The sequence below is a fragment of the Carcharhinus amblyrhynchos genome, chromosome 1 (assembly GCF_965287045.1).
Source record: "Carcharhinus amblyrhynchos chromosome 1, sCarAmb.v2.hapA, whole genome shotgun sequence".
NCBI lineage: Eukaryota > Metazoa > Chordata > Chondrichthyes > Carcharhiniformes > Carcharhinidae > Carcharhinus > Carcharhinus amblyrhynchos.
This window is the reverse complement of record NC_137324.1, coordinates 29,444,050-29,460,229: the sequence shown is the minus strand read 5'-3', so window position 1 is coordinate 29,460,229 and position 16,180 is coordinate 29,444,050. Positions and strand designations below refer to the sequence as shown.

Below are 16,180 nucleotides of genomic sequence, written 5' to 3'. Positions count from 1 at the left end.
CTCACCTTAAGCCTGTGGCCCCTCGTACTGTGTGTCTCTAACATAGGAAATAGCTTACCTCTGTTTACTCTATCTATACCCTTCATAACCTTATATACCTCTATTAGATCCCCCCTCAATGGCCGTCTTTCAAGGGAAAACAGCCCCAATTTGCTCAATCTTTCCTCATAACCCAGTCCTTCCATACCAGGCAACATCCTGGTAAACCTCCTCTGAACATAAAATAAAACATAAGAACATAAGAACACAAGAACTCTCTCCAGAGTCTCCACGTCCTTCCAGTAGTAAGGCGACCAGAACTGGACGCAGTACTCTAAATGCGGCCTGACCAACGTTCTATACAACTGCAACATTAGACTCCAGCTCTTACGTTCTATACCCCTTCCTATAAAGGCTAACATACCATAGGCTTTCTTCACAGCCTTCTCCACTTTTACTGCCACCTTCAAAGACTTGTGCACTTTCACCCCCAGGTCTCACTGCGTTTCTATACTCCTTATGGGCTTACCCTTTATCATATAACTCCCCCCTACATTATTCCGGCCAAAATGCATCAGCTCACATTTATCCGGATTAAACTCCATTTGCCATATATCTGCCCAATATACCAGCCTATCTATATCCCAGTTAGGAGGAAGGATGGGAAAGGTAGGATTAGAGAGCCGTGGATTACTAGAGATATTGAGGACCTGGTCAGGAAGAAACGAGAGGCGTATGTTAGGTCTAAGACACTGCTCCTCACTGCCCGCCAATCCAGCCATTTTACTGTCATCTGCAAATTTGCTGATCACACCACTTACTCCCTCTTCCAAGTCATTTATATACACTACAAAGAGAAGAGGTCCCAGTACTGAGCCCTGCGGCACACCACTAGTGACAGACCTCCAGCTAGAAAAGGGCCCTTCTACTACTACTGTCTGTCTCCTCTTAGCAAGCCAGTTCTCCACCCATCTAGATACCTGGCCTTGTATCCCATGAGCCTTAATCTTTTCTACCAATCTACCATGAGGGTGTCAAACGCCTTACTGAAATCCATATAGACAACATCAATGGCTCGTCCTTCGTCAACTGTTTTTGTCACCTCCTCAAAAATTTCTACCAGATTCGTAAGGCAAGACTTCCCCTTTACAAAGCCATGCTGCGTATCCCTAATCAGATCGCAACGCTCTAAGTGCTCATACATCCTTTCCCTAAGAATCCTCTCCATCAACTTGCCTACCACTGACGTCAAACTCACCGGCCTATAGTTACCCGGGTTATCCCTCCTACCCTTCTTAAACAGCGGTACAACATTCGCTATCCTCCAGTCCTCTGGGACCTCACCTGTGTCCAAAGAAGAGACAAAGATTTGCATCAGGGGCCCAGCAATTTCATCTCTCGCCTCCCTAAGCAGCCTAGGATAAATGCCATCAGGCCCCAGAGATTTATCAGTTTTAATGCTACCTAAAAGCCCTAACACTTCTTCCCTTGTAATCGATAGTTCCTTCAATTGGTCTAAAGCTCCCTCGAAGACCGTACCAAACATCAAGCCCCACTCCTTTGTGAATACCGACACAAAGTATTCATTCAGGATCTCCCCCATTCCCTTGGACTCTAAGCACAATTCCCCTCCTCTGTCCCTGAGGGGACCAATTTTTCCCCTAGCCACCCTTTTGTTCCTAACATAGGAGTAAAACGCCTTTGGATTTTTCTTAATCCTACCTGCCAAAGCCATTTCATGCCCCCTTTTTGCCCTCCTAACTCCCCTTTTGACATCCCTCCTACTCTCTCTGTACTCCCCCAACGCTCTCTCCATTCCCAGTTGCTTAGACCTAACATACGCCTGTTCTTCCTACACTTATCAAAAATGTCTCTACATATACCCTCTTCCACTGCCCGCGGGCTGTCGGGCAGCCTGTAGTAACCCCTAAGCTAGTCCCAATTGCCCACGCTTGGCCCATATTCCTCTATACCCATCTTACCCATGTAACTGTCTAAATGATTTTTGAAAGACACAATTGTATCTGCCTCTACTACCACCTCTGGCAGCTTGTTCTAGACACTCACCACCCTCTGTGTGAACAAATTGCCCCTCTGGACCCTTTTGTATCTCACCCCCTCTCACCTTAAACCTATGCATTCTAGTTTTAGACTCCCCTACCTTTGGGAAAAGATGTAGATTCTCTACCTCATTTATGCCCCTCATTATTTTATAGATCTCCATAAGATCACCCCTAAGCCTGTGTAAAAGGTCAGGCTGTGGCATAAGTCATTGAAAACTTACCTCAATAAATTTAGATCATTAAAAAGTCAATCCAAGCGAGGTATCGATATCTTTACTCAACGGATGATATTTTGCCTGAAAGGATTTTGATGGAAGGAGTGTTAGGTGCTTTTCAAAAGCAGTGGATGTGATAATGGAATGTGATAATGTGCCAAGCTCCCAAAATTTTGAGGTTCCATGGAATCTACAAAATTTAATTGTCCATGAATTTTCTAATTTCTTATTCCCCACAAGGCAGGCTATCCATACTGTTATTATGGCAACACAGTGGCACAGTGGTTAGCACTGCTGCCTCACAGCGCCAGGGACCCAGGTTCAATTCCGGCCTCACCAGAATTCCGACCTCACTGTCTGTGTAGAGTTTGCATGTTCTCCCTGTGTCTGCGTGGGTTTCCTTTGGGTGCATCAGTTTCCTCCCGCACTCCAAGGATATGAGGCTGGATTGATGTGCCATGTTAAATTGATCCTAGTGTCAGGAGGATTAGCAGGGTAGAATGTATGGGATATCGGGAATAAGACCTGGGTGGGATTGTGACTCGATGGGCCAAATGGCCTCCTTCTGTTCTATTCTATAAGGAGGAACTTGATAAAAGCAAATTACTGCAGATGCTGGAATCTGAAACCAAACAAGAAAATGCTGGAAAATCTCAGCAGGTTTGGCAGCATCTGTAAATAGAGAAAAGAGCTGACGTTTCCAGTTCAGATGAACGGGGTGGATAGGGTAGAGGTAGAGAGATTCTTCCACTTAGAAAGGATAGCAGGACTAGAGGGCACAGCCTCAAGATAAGCGGGGTGCAGTTTAGATCAGAGTTGAGGAGGAACTTCTTCACACAAAGGGTATTGAATCTCTGGAATTCTCTGCCCGTTGAAGTGGTGGAGGCTGCCTCACTAAATATATTTAAGTCACGGGTAGATAGGTTTTTGATAGACAAGGGATTTAACGGTTATGGGGAGAAAGCAGGAAAGTGGAACTGATTCACTTCAGATCAGCCATGATCTTATTGAATGGTGGGGCAGGCTCGAAGGGCTAGATGGCCTACTCCTGCTCCTACTTCTTATGTTCTAATGTTCTTATGTCCTTTGTCAAAGCTAAAAGGCATAGAAAGTGGAAGATATTTAGGTTACTATATTAGGGTAGATATTCACCCTACAGTATAAACACCTCTCACTTTCTATACCTTTTAGCTTTGATAAAGGGTCATCTGAACTGGAAATGTCAGCTCTTTTCCCTATTTACAGATGCTGCCAGACCTGCTGAGATTTTCAAGCATTTTCTCTTTTGGTAGGAGGAACTTGAGTTCTCCGTAGACGCCCTTCCCTCAACATTGAGAAAGTGAAGCTCCAAACATTGGCCTTGGGTGGAGCAGGACACATACATCCCATAATACCTCTCTGTGTCGCAGGCTGGTGAAGCCATTGGACATGACTTGAATCTTTTCATTTTGAGCCTTTATAACAGAGACATCCAGCGGTGTTAAAGCTATGCAGTTACCAGCGGCTCTGGGCAATGTATTTGAATTTCTACCTGTTATCCTGTGCACATTGGGGCTGTTACCCCACCCATACAACCGCTAGTTTGGGACAAGTGCCATGAGGGAGGTGTCAGGGATCGCCCAAGGGAGCAATGCTAATTGTCCTGAGGAGTGTCTTCTCCCTCACTACTGACTTAACCAGTTTAAGTCTCCACCTTTTAAAGTTTATTTATTAGTGTCACAAGTAGGCTTACATTAACACTGCAATGAAGTTACTGTGAAAATCCCCTCGTCACCACACTCCAGATCCTGTTCGGGAACACTGGGGGAGAATTTATCATGGCCAATGCACCTCACCAGCATTTGGGAGGACTATGGGAAAAAACCCACGCAGACATGGGCACAACATGCAAAGTCCACACAGACAGTCACCCAAGCTAGGATCCCTGGTGCTGTGAGGCAGCAGTGCTAACCACTGTGCCACCATGCCTCCCTAGCTCCTGGTCTCCATCATTGAATAAAATCACTGAAGGTATTTCAAGGTTCCTCACTGTATCTTCTGGTGCTGCAGCCAGGCCCACTCCACATTACCCAAATTTCCCCTTTTATCGTAGCAGCCTCTCATGGGATTTACATACTTATCAAGCCCTGAACCCTGCACCCTTCACCACCTACACCCCAAGTCACTGCTACTATCAGTGTTCTTTCAGCCATGAAGATCCCTGGGATGACTCACCTCTGCTTTCCCATTTTTCCTGTCATTGACTCCCTTCCTTCCTTGAGTCCATAACAAGAGGTTAAGAACTCACCTCACACAGTAAATAGTCTCACCAGACAAAATTTGCCTTTACAACATTGGAACCATGTCAGATATCGAGGCGAATTTTCCCTTTCCACCCGCCACAGGAATCATAGCAGGCAAGAGGCAGACCATGGAAAGATCCGTTAACATCGAGTGGGATTTTCCGGTTTTGGGGTGAGTGCAGTTGGAAAATTGCGCCCATAGGCTGCTACCAGCCCAATGTGTATAATATTTGCAACATTTACAATGATCCAATATATAATTCCTGTTTATAACTGTCCATTTTTACTTAAATCAGACCCACTTTAGAGCTCGAATTTCTCTAATTTCTTCACACAATTTCTCTAATGTCCTTGGCCTGTGGAGAGAACCAGGCAATTGAACCAAGGTTCTCCATTCCCCAGCTTTATGTCCCCAGAGTCTTCCTCATTGAGATGTGAGGAGCTGCAGATACCCACAGCAAGGATGAGAATGGTGGGGCAAAAGAAAATCAGCCAGTTCTGCTTGGCCGAGTAACAATTCGAAACATTTTACGCCCTGCAGGACCGGGAGCTGGCTGGCACTTGGAGTATATTGAAGTTAAGGACGAAGCCATGGCGGAAACCTTTCGATTCCCCTGTGACCGTTGGCTCGCTAAGAGTGAGGATGACGGGCAGATCATTCGTGAACTTCCCTGCGCCAATAATGACATCTTGGAGCTTTCAGAGCGCACACGTATGTTACAGTTACACAGATCCACTATTTAGATATTTAAACGCTTTTTCAATACAATAGAATGATGAATACAATGTTCCAAGGTTCATAGAATCATAGAATCCCTACTGTGCAGAAGGAGGCCATTCAGCCCGTCAAGTTTACACTAACAACAACCCTACCCAGGCCCTATCCTTGTAATCCCTGACACTAAGGGGCACTCCCAACCAGACTTGTTCCCCATAACCCCAAATATTTAACTCTCCAATCCCCCTAACCTCCATGTCCTGGGACACTAAGGAGGAATTTAGCATGGCCAATTCACCTAACCTGCATATCTTTGGACTATAATCAGCATCATTTCATTGTTGAATTCTTAACTAGCTCTTTCTGTTGGATAAATGGACAGGATAGTGAGTTGGTGACCAGACGTTCCAGCTCAAACCCACTCTGTGCTGGGTTGCAGTTTGTGGCATCAGTGTGTCTGGTGGAATGGGGTCTCAGTCTGTCTCATTGCTATCATCAATCTCATTTTTAGCTCTTTTAGACTGAGATACTCCCTTCAGCAGTGGTGTTCTAGCAAAGTTCTGCCCATCCAATACTGGGGCAATTCCCGGCCCTAGTTTACTGGGTCAGGGGTATTTAGATGAAGGCTCCACAAGAAAGGAGCTTGCCAATGTCTGCCCAAAGTACACTGACAACGGTGTAATGGGACTGGCAGTGCAGCTCTGAGAGAAACAGTTGTGCCTTTAAAGAGGCAAGGAGAGCTCAGAGATTGATGGTGTTGCAGCTTTGAGGCCTACACGATTAAGTCATTGGGGCATAGAGGGAGAAAAGAGCAGGGCGAGGTGAGTGGTGGAGGGATGAGTTAGAGGCCACTATGAGGCTCTTTCTATCCTGTGGAGGACCTCAGCATCATTACTGTTGCTTACTGGAGCCTACTTTCTACTGGCATGTAGGCTTAGGAAGTAGCAGAAACATGAATGGACAAGGGAGATATCTGCCAAGGACCCAGGTCGCACACTCCCTGCTTCAGTTTAGATAAAACAGACAGGGAGAGAGCAGGCACAGGTGTTGCTAATAGAGCGGGGGGGGATAAAATTGGGCAGTGAGTTGATCAAACTTTCCTTCATTTGATGAGACTATCCCACCCGATTTCAGGTGGGACCATGAACCAAAGCCTTGTGTTTTTAAGTAAACTAGTGACCCGATGAAGTCAGATTTCATTGAACCATAGAGCCCATCCATTAGCATCAAGATGCCTAATATATTGTTGATATTAAGGAGGAGCTGACCAGACAATTATCTCTTTGCCAAGATGGAAAGATTTTTTTAAAAAGTGAATCCTGCAATGAATATGGAAATAGTTGGAGAGTTGGGATTAGGCCAGGTGGCCTTCTGACACTCACTATCCAAGGTTCCTCAGTGAATAACAGCTGCTTGCCTGAGCTACCCACAGAACCCTATTCCAGGAAGGGAATCAACATTTTAAAGAGAGGGATGGGAAAAGACGAAAAAGAACTAACACAAGCCGGGATAATGAACAGATCTTAAAGATGTCCAATGGGCCAGCACCCACCAAAAACCCAACTGAGAATGCCCCAAGTCATTTCAGAGTGAAGGACACTCATCCTGTTGGTCTGCACTGAATCCAATACCAAGAGAAACTCTGTAAGGAGTGAATCAGCCCTTTCACTGATTCACTGGAAATCAATGTCATGTCAAACAGCTCGATTCCTCAGAATTCTATTGAAAGGGATTGAATGGAAAATTATCCCTATTTTGCAGCAAATCATTCTGCAGCCATTGGACTGGAGAAAGAGTTTGATGTGCTCCTGTTGCATTGTCCTGTCAGTTCCAAACTGGAGTTTGTATGGAGGTGTCAAACTATTGATTGCACCACTAATAGAGTTTCCATTTGTGTCCAACGAGGGGCATACACGTGATGGGTCATACTGGGGCTGCTCTTGGTTGTTCGAGATTGGCCTAGTGCTTCATGTCGTTAGTGTGTGCCTAAACTGGACAAGATACTGGGCAAGACGACAGCTCAGTGACTATCGCTGATTGCTGTGCAGACACATGGATTTGGGCCGGTGTCTGTGGGAGTTTGCGCATTCTCCCCGTGCTTGCGTGGGTTTTCTCCGGGTGCTCCGGTTTCCTCCCACACCCCAAAGATGTGCTGTTAGGCTGATTGGCAGGAATAAATTGTCCCTAAATCAGTTTCCCTCAATCTGGATGGCCATAAAACATTAGATAGGGGTCATGGGTAGAGAGGTGGACTGGTGGTGTTGAGATGGCGGCGCGGGCTCGTTGGGCCGAAGGGCCTGTTTCTCGGGCTGATTTTGTTCTTTGTTCTTCTTTGTTCTTTGTTCATTCAAACTGAAAACACAAGAAAATCTCCTGTAACCTTCCAGCACAGCAGAATTGCCTCACAGCTAGTAGGGGAGGCGATAGCCTAGTGGCATTATTGCTACACTATTAATGCAGAAACTCAGCTAATGTTCTGGGGACCCAGGTTCAAATCCCACCACAGCAGATGGTGGAGTTTGACTTCAATAAAAAAATCTGGAATTAAGAATCTTCTGATGACCGTGAAACCATTGTCAGAAAAACATAGCTGATTCACTGATGCCCTTTAGGGAAGGGAAATCTGCCATACCTGGTCTGGCCTACATGTGACTCCAGGGCCACAGCAATGTGGTTGACTCTCAACTGCCCTTGAAGGGCAACTAGGGATGGGCAATAAATGCTGGCCAGCTAGCGATGCCCATATCCCATGAATTAATTTTTAAAAAATGAAAGCAAGTGAAGTCTTGGAGTGCTCACAGACTGGCTGGCTGCTGAGAGGGATGCTCTGTTATTTACTGAACATTAGCATCAGATAATTTTCTTCTTCCCGTTCACAGGCTATGAAATTGTCACAGTGACCAGTGACAGGGATGATGCAGAGACAAAGGAAAATGTCTGGGTTTTCTTTGAAGGGAAGAAAGGAAAATCCAAAGAGTTTCTATTGGAAAACTCCTCTAAGAAGAAGAGATTCCTGAGGTAAATTTATTGATATCTAATGGCAATAATAATTACAACAGGGTTTTCTTCAGGGAAAATATTGTGTGTAGCCCACAGCGCAGGAAACAACCAGGGCTGAAAAAAGGATAGAAGAAAGGAGAAGACAAATTTAGAAGCTATTAAATGATTAAAGGCTGGAACTTTAATAGGTTATTAATTGTAGAGGTGTGGGAACCAGGAGATTTAAGAAATGCTTTAGTGTCAAAGTCTTGGGAAAACATGTTAGAATTGGAGACCAAACAGTAAATGAGGTTACATGGAGATGAATAAGATTGAGATATGACAGAAGTGTTACCTATGCAGAAGGAGGCCATTCAGCCCGTTCTGTCTGTACCAGCTAACCAAATGAGCACTGTGATTTAGTATCATTCCCATGCCTTTTCCCAGTGCCCTTACACATTCTTTCTATTCAGATAACCATTTAATGCCCTCTTGAATGCCTCAATTGAACCTGCCTCCACTACACCTCCTAGCAGTGCATTCCAGACCAAAACCACTTGCAGAGTGAAGAAGTTTTTTTCTCACAACACATTTACTTCTTTTGCAAATCGCTTTATGGACCTGAGTAGGAACAAAATAGAAAAAGCTACTCGAATCCGCCTCGTGTCCAACGAGGGGCATACACGCGATGGGTCGTATTGGGGCTGCTCTTGGTTGTTCGAGATTGGCCTAGTGCTTCATGTCGTTAGTGTGTGCCTAAACTGGACAAGACGACAGCTCAGTGACTATCGCTGATTGCTGTGCAGACACATGGATTTGGGCCAGTGTCTGTGGGAGTTTGCTTGTGTGGGTTTTCTCCGGGTGCTCCAGTTTCCTCCCACACCCCAAAGATGTGCTGTTAGGCTGATTGGCAGGAATAAATTGTCCCTAAATCAGTTTCCCTCAATCTGGATGGCCATAAAACATTAGACAGGGGTCGTGGGTGGAGAGGGGGACTGGTGGTGTTGAGATGGTGGCGTGGGCTCGTTGGGCCGAAGGGCCTGTTTCCCGGGCTGATTTTGTTCTTTGTTCTTTGTTCTTTGAATGGTAACTCTGGCTCTTTTCCATTGGAAGACTTGATTGAATGTATTAAGCAGATGCATTTCCTTTATGTTTAGAGGAGCGAGGGACAAATTTGAATTTTCTTCAAAGAACGTGGGTGATATAGCGACAATCTGTGTTGGTCACTGCCCACGAGATGGAAGGAAATTTACTTCGAAGAACGCTGTGGAATGGCATGTTAAGGAGATCATTGTTACAGAAAAGGAGCTTGGTAACAAGTAAGTATTATCAAATTGTGGAATAGGATATCAAAGCTAATTGGTGACCACTGTAGAGGGATTTCACTTGCACAGCAGTTCTGCCTGGGCAGTTCGAGAAACTGGATGCACTGGGTCAGACATGACCCACTGCTACTTCCTGTAATGACCCAAAGTGAAATTGAATCTCAAACCAAGCACAAACTGACCATGGCAGATTGCTTCCAAAGCATCTAGAGGTTGAAAGTTCTCCCTAAAGAAGTGTCGATGCTGCAGTTCTCAATTTAAAAGCTTAGGTGCAGGATTGAAATGTGTCCTTAAAGAACCCATTCCACTTTCCTTGGCCCCAACTTTCCCAGGATTTCTGCCAAAGTTAAGACAGAAAGTTGGGAGAACTGCCTTGGAAATTCCAGATGTCCATCCATAAAGAGGATCAGATGTGGAGACTCCTTTTCAAAGAACAAAGAACAAAAGAACAAAAGCAGCCCAGGAAGCAGGCCCTTCGGCCCAACGAGCCCGCACTGCCATTTTAACATTACCAGTACCCCCCTCCACCCATGACCCTTATCTTTATGGCCATCCACATTGAGGGAAGGGTTCCAGAAGGGTTCATGTGGCCGATATTTCAGCAGGAGGTTTGAAGAGTGCTGTTACTTTTTTTATTGTTAGAAAGAGATCCCGATGGTGAAACACTGTCATTAAAAACCAGAATTAATTTCTCCATTGTAAAGGCCTCTCGACAGTGATTGTTTTTTTGAGAGGAGTTTCTGTGTTAAGATGATGCCAACCCTGGATCATTATGAAACCGTGCATGGGCGTCACAGTGGGTAGTGCTACTGCCTCACAGTGCCAGGGATCCAGGTTCAATTCCTGACTTGAGTCACTCTCTGTGCGGAATCTGCACGTTCCCCCCATGTCTGTGTGGGTTTCCACCTGGTTAGGTGCATTGGCCGTGCTAAATTCTCCCTCAACGTACCCAGACAGGCACTGGAGTGTGGCGACGAGGGGATTTTCACAGTGACTTCATTGCGGTGAAAATGTAAGCCTACTCGTGACACTAACAAATAAACTTCAACATTGCATGCTTTTTATTTTGCAGGTACATATTCGAATGTAACGCTGAAATAAAACTGAGCCACAAAAGAGATGAGTTCAAGGCCTTTGAGTGTACGAAGGTCTTGGAAAGCTTTGCCAGCAAAGTGCGCAGTTTAGTGCCTGTTAAATACGAGATCATCGTTATGACTGGAGATGTAAAAGGTGCAGGAACCGATGCCAATGTATCCATCACCATTTTTGGAACTAACGGTGACTCCGGCAGCCGCAAGCTGAAGCATAAATTCCGGAATCCGTTTGAACGAGGCAGTACCGACCGGTTCATCATCGAGATGCTAGATCTGGGAGAGTTGAACAAGGTGAAAATTGAACATGACAACAGCAATGCAAATGCAGGCTGGATGCTGGAGCGCATCGAGATTACCAACACAGCCACAGGAGTGACCACCACCTTCGTCTGTGGCAAGTGGCTGGACAGGAAGAAGGGAGATGGGCAGATATTCAGAGAACTATATCCAAAATATTAACTCGTGTCAAGAGCATTCTCCTCTTTACAATGCTTTTCCCCTCCCCTCCTCCAAAGATACAGGTGTGACATGCTACCCACACCTGACCCTCATGGTATCTTTTCACACATGATCTTTGACAGAGTGCCAGCAGACCATCCAGTGGGCATCAGAACTGAACCTAAACTCATTCGTGCCCAGCATCCTGCTCCTGCTCAAGTGGGGACAAGCTATGAAATCGCAACTGCAACCCAAATATGGAAAGCTCATAGTCTGCACATAATAACATGAAGCACATTGGTGACCAATGCTCTGTTATTTAGGCTGAGATGGGTGGGTATGGGGGTTACTTCCAATTCTCTGCCTGCGCCTAGTGGTGCACTAAGGCAGACTTTTGTCTGTTTTCATTGCTAGTTATTCCCGGAACTAGTCACTAATCTGTTGCCAGAGGTTTATAGTTTGAGAGGCAACACTCCACATCAAATGTAGCTGACCTGGAGTCTCTCCCACTCTTACTACCTGTCATTGGCGTGTTTGGAAGGATTTGCAGGCCATTTGACTGTGGTATAAACACACCTTCCTTGACCATCAAGTCTTGGGATGGAACGTGAACCCGGAACTTCTGGCTCAGAGTCAGGGATGCAGCCACTGCGCCACAAGACCTCCAATGGAGGTTAATGGGTTCCCTAATTCCTGTTTGAAACAGTTCAATGAGCTTGACCTTACCAGACACATAGAGTTTCTATATGATCAGGCAATCCTCTTGAGTGAGAACAGTGACATCTCAGTGCTGCTCTCTCGCCTTCTGTTGTGCCTTCAGGCTTTGAGGTTAGCAGCTGGTGAGGGAGCTTATCTCCCCTACATTGGTTTTATCCATCAGTGGTTTGCAGTCCACCATTTTGCACGGTCTCAGAATCCTCAGCATCCAATTTGGAAACCTTTTTCTAGACTGAGTCAAACTCAATTGTAGCCAATTTCCATGGGTTGACTGACCGGCGGGAATTTTAAAAATGATTTTTTTTCAAATAGCCAAGTTCTGATCATTCAGAAATGATTTGGGAAAGTTCCCCACTTCACAAACCTGTTAAGAAAGCCTCCTCCTGCCATGTTTTTGTTCCAGGGAGGCCGGGAGTGAGATAGAGACAGGCCAAACACCTCCAGAGCCTGGTTTGAGGAGACAAAGAAGGTGGGCATATAGCAAGGCTGGTAGACTGAAGGTCCTCACGGTGACACTTTGGTTAGCACTGTTGCCTCAATGCAACAGGGACCCAGGTTCGATTCCCGCCTCGGGTCACTGTCTATGCGGAGTCTGCACGTTCTCCCTGTGTCTGTGTGGGTTTCCTCTGGGTGCTCCGGTTTCCTCCTGCAATCTGATTAGGTGCATTGGCAATGCTAAATTCTCCCTCAGTGTACCTGAACAGGCACCAGAGTGTGGCAGCTAGGGGATTTTCACAGTAACTTCATTGCAATGTTAATGTAAGCTGACTTGTAACGCTAATAAATAAAGTTTAAATTCTGTTTACTGGGCCATTAGCTCAGTTGTAATCATGACTGTCTGGTCCTTCCCTCAACCCCCCCACGCTCCTCTATTGCCCCTTAAAACCCCATGCTTCCTCGTGGCACCCATATTCTCTCCATGCTCTCTCAAATGCTCCATGACTCTTCAAATCCCCATGCCCCTACGTACCTCTCGTACTCCATGCCCTCTCTATGCTCCTACCATGTGTCCTCAAATCCACCGTATCTCCTCATATCCCCACGTATCCTTCATTGCTACCCTTCCAGAACGCACTATGGACAGAGCTCAAGAGTCGTGTAAAAGCATTGGAAAGTCTTCGAAATGGATGTAAAAAAAACATTAAACTTCTTATAATCTAATGGAGTTGTCACTCAAACACACAACTGTGGATACAGAATAAAAGCTGCAGACTCATTGAAAATAATCCCCTCGTGGCCATTCCATTGTAAAACAAACAAACATCTATTCAGGAACCACATCAAAGATAGATCTTTTAATGCCCCTTTAATAACCTCTTGGAAATGTCAATCAAATTGTGCACATAATCTTTTGATGTGCTAAGTGCTTCATAGGTTTTGAAACTCTGCCAAGCATGTACAATAGACTCATAATAGTAATTATCAAAACAAACCATTACAGCTCCACACCTTGGTGCCTTCTGAAACTGAAATAACAGATGCTTTAGATTTTTTTCCTAAGCTACACCAGATGGCTCACCATTCAAATTCCAGGTGCCCGTGGCTGTGTTTTTATTTTGGTTCCCCGCTCAAGCTTGGGGCCCCGCCTCTCCTCTGAGGTTCACAGCTCCTCTGAGGTACCCTGAACCACCTCTGCTAACCAAACAGACCCAGCTCCATTACAATTTGCGGGCAGTGGCGGGGCAGAGAGCAGACCTTGAGCTGCACACCCCTGCAATTCAATGGAGCCAGGAAGGCGAGAGCACTGAATGTGGGCTGACTATCCCACACCCTGACCATGCCAATGAATATCAGTGAGAATAGGATTACAAATCCCAGAATTGGATCCTGCTGTCCATTTATTAACCCTCTGGATTCAGCCCAAATCGGAGGAAGTCCAGATCTTTGACACAAACTGGGGGCGTGAAGCCAACATGTCATTCAGCAACACTGGTTTCCTTCCACATTCATGTTGCGAGGCGGAGGAGGGGGAGGAGATGCTGGGGGAGTGGGGGGATGGGCAGCAGTGGGGTGCTGCTGAGCCCGTGCTCACTGTCTCTCAAAATGAAGGGGAGGGAGGAAACCAAAGACAAAACTAGGTTGTCCATATCTATTCACAATGTGCCTCTGAGGAAATAAGAGAAGCTACAAAAAGAAAGAGAATGCCGATATTGTCTATGATTTATCTGTAAGTGCTGGTTATAGAATACTACAGCACAAACAGGCCCTTCGGCCCACAAGTTGTAACTTTGTGTATTGTAACTTTGCCAATCAATGTTTTGTGTTGCAGCTAGGGGGCGAGATGAGCAGAAAGCCATTCAAAACTTGTCACAAGTCATGTGAGGCCAGGGTCCAGTACAACGTCTCTGATGTAAGAGTGACGAGATGTGGGCAGTGTCTACTACTAAACCATTTGTTCGCAGTTAGTTTACAAACAATGCAAAAGGATTGGCTCAGAAACCAAAGGGGTCAATAAATATTGCCAGGTGGGCACCTCGACATTACACTTGGCTGGATTTGAAAATACAACTGAAAGGGAAAAGTGAAACCATGTCATCCATTAGAGAGCAAGTACCACCAATGAAAAATAAATAAGAGCAAACACAGAATATTAGCATCAACACTCAGGGGGTAAGGTTTTCCTCATTGCTACCTGAGTAAAGTGCATTGACTGGGAAGAGAGGAAAATCAAATGGGAAGGAGGATCCCAAGTTAGAATCATTGAATCCTACAGTGCAGAAGGAGACCATTCAGCCCATCAAGTCTGCACCAACCACAACCCCAGCCAGGCCCTATTTCCATAATCCCATGCATTTACCTTGCTAGTCCCCCTGACACTAAGGAGCAATTTAGCATAGTCAATCCACCTAACCCACACATCTTTGGACTGTGGGTGGAAATTGGAGCATCCGAAAGAAGCCCACATAGATACGGGGAGAATGTGCAAATTCCACACAGACAGTGACCCAAGCTGGGAATCAAACCCAGGTCCCTGGAGCTGTGAGGCAGCAGTGCTAACCACTGTGCTACCATGTCGCACATAGTTCCTGAGTGAGGGTGCACCAATTTGTTGTTCATCAGTTGAAACGTCGGGGATCTCCAAGGGATTTTCCTTGGACATTTTTTTGGTTTTGTAGTTCAATTTTCCTCTGTGCTCCACCCATGCAGCACGTCAAACCAAAGGTGCAAACATGATACATCGACCACACAGACTTAGAGTAAAGCCACAGAGCTGCACCAAGCCATGTGACACAAGAGGGAAAGTTAGGGCGGACACAAGGAAAAGGATTGAATGGATTGCGCCTCTAATGAATAACAGCTAAACAGCAAAGCATTTCAGTCATCTTAGGCTAGGTTTGGTTTAGTACTGACCACCCATTATTTATTCACTCATAAAGTCTGTCACAACCCTAGTTCCTCATACAGTATCCCCAGATTAATGCTGCAGTCTCACAAACCCAATCTAGATTGGCACAGTAGGAGGCAGAATGTTGTTGTGCAGGTTGTAAGAAAACAAAAAAAGTCATACCTTTGATATCCCAAAATAAAGACAACTTTGAGTTGTATTTTTTTAAGAATTTTCTGTTGTTTGCTCGTATTGCTGCTCTCCTTTAGATTTGTTTTTTTACCCCCTCCTTACGTGAAGGCTAAAATCAAAATTTCTGTTCATTCTTACTTGCTCCCTACATCAGGAAATCATTGGCTATAGTGCTTATGATAACAAACCTCATCAAACAGGGAAGGCAGTGGCATACTGGTATTGTCATCAGAGAGTAATCCAGAGACCCAAGGTAATGCTTTGGGGACCCAGGTTCAAATCCTACCATGATAGATGGTGGAGTTTGAATTCAATGAAAATGTGATATTAAGAATTTAATGATGACCTTGAAACCATTGCCGATTGTCGGGAAAAAAAAACCCTCTAGTTCACTAATCTCCTTTAGAGAAGGAAATCTGTCTCCTTACCAGGTCTGACCTAGATGTGACTCCAGAACCACAGCAATGTGGTTAAATGCCCCCTCAGGAATGGGCAATAAATGTTGGTCCAGCCAGCACCATGAACAAATTAGAAATAAAATGGCCTAGATTCTAATACCTTCAACCTTCATTTTCAATTCTTCTTGGCTATGGACTGGAGTGACTCAGATGAAATAGTAGATGGGTGAGCACACAAAATAATATTTTTACAAAGCATAGATTTTCATATTTATATGATCTAGTACATGTTGACCAATAAAATGAAAATTTAATAATGTATGCTGCTTTATTGCTGTTGCTTTGCTTGACTTCTGGAGTAATGTTAATTTTCAAATGTTAAAATTGGATCGTATTGGAAGCTCTGATATAGACTATCATTTCTAACACAAGAAATCATTGAACAAAAAGGTTAT

General features: G+C 45.0%; 1 protein-coding gene across 1 annotated transcript in view; it reads left to right on the top strand.

Annotated features, from left to right (window-relative positions):
- The window catches only part of loxhd1a (lipoxygenase homology PLAT domains 1a), a 217,640-nt gene extending 204,958 nt beyond the window's left edge, over positions 1-12,682 (top strand). The window contains exons 43-46 of the mRNA XM_080204031.1: positions 5,081-5,251; positions 8,137-8,275; positions 9,394-9,555; positions 10,634-12,682. Coding sequence (XP_080060157.1) covers positions 5,081-5,251; positions 8,137-8,275; positions 9,394-9,555; positions 10,634-11,114 — 953 coding nt within the window. The 3' untranslated portion in view covers positions 11,115-12,682. The remainder of the gene's footprint in view (positions 1-5,080; positions 5,252-8,136; positions 8,276-9,393; positions 9,556-10,633) is intronic.
- Positions 12,683-16,180: the final 3,498 nt, after the last annotated feature.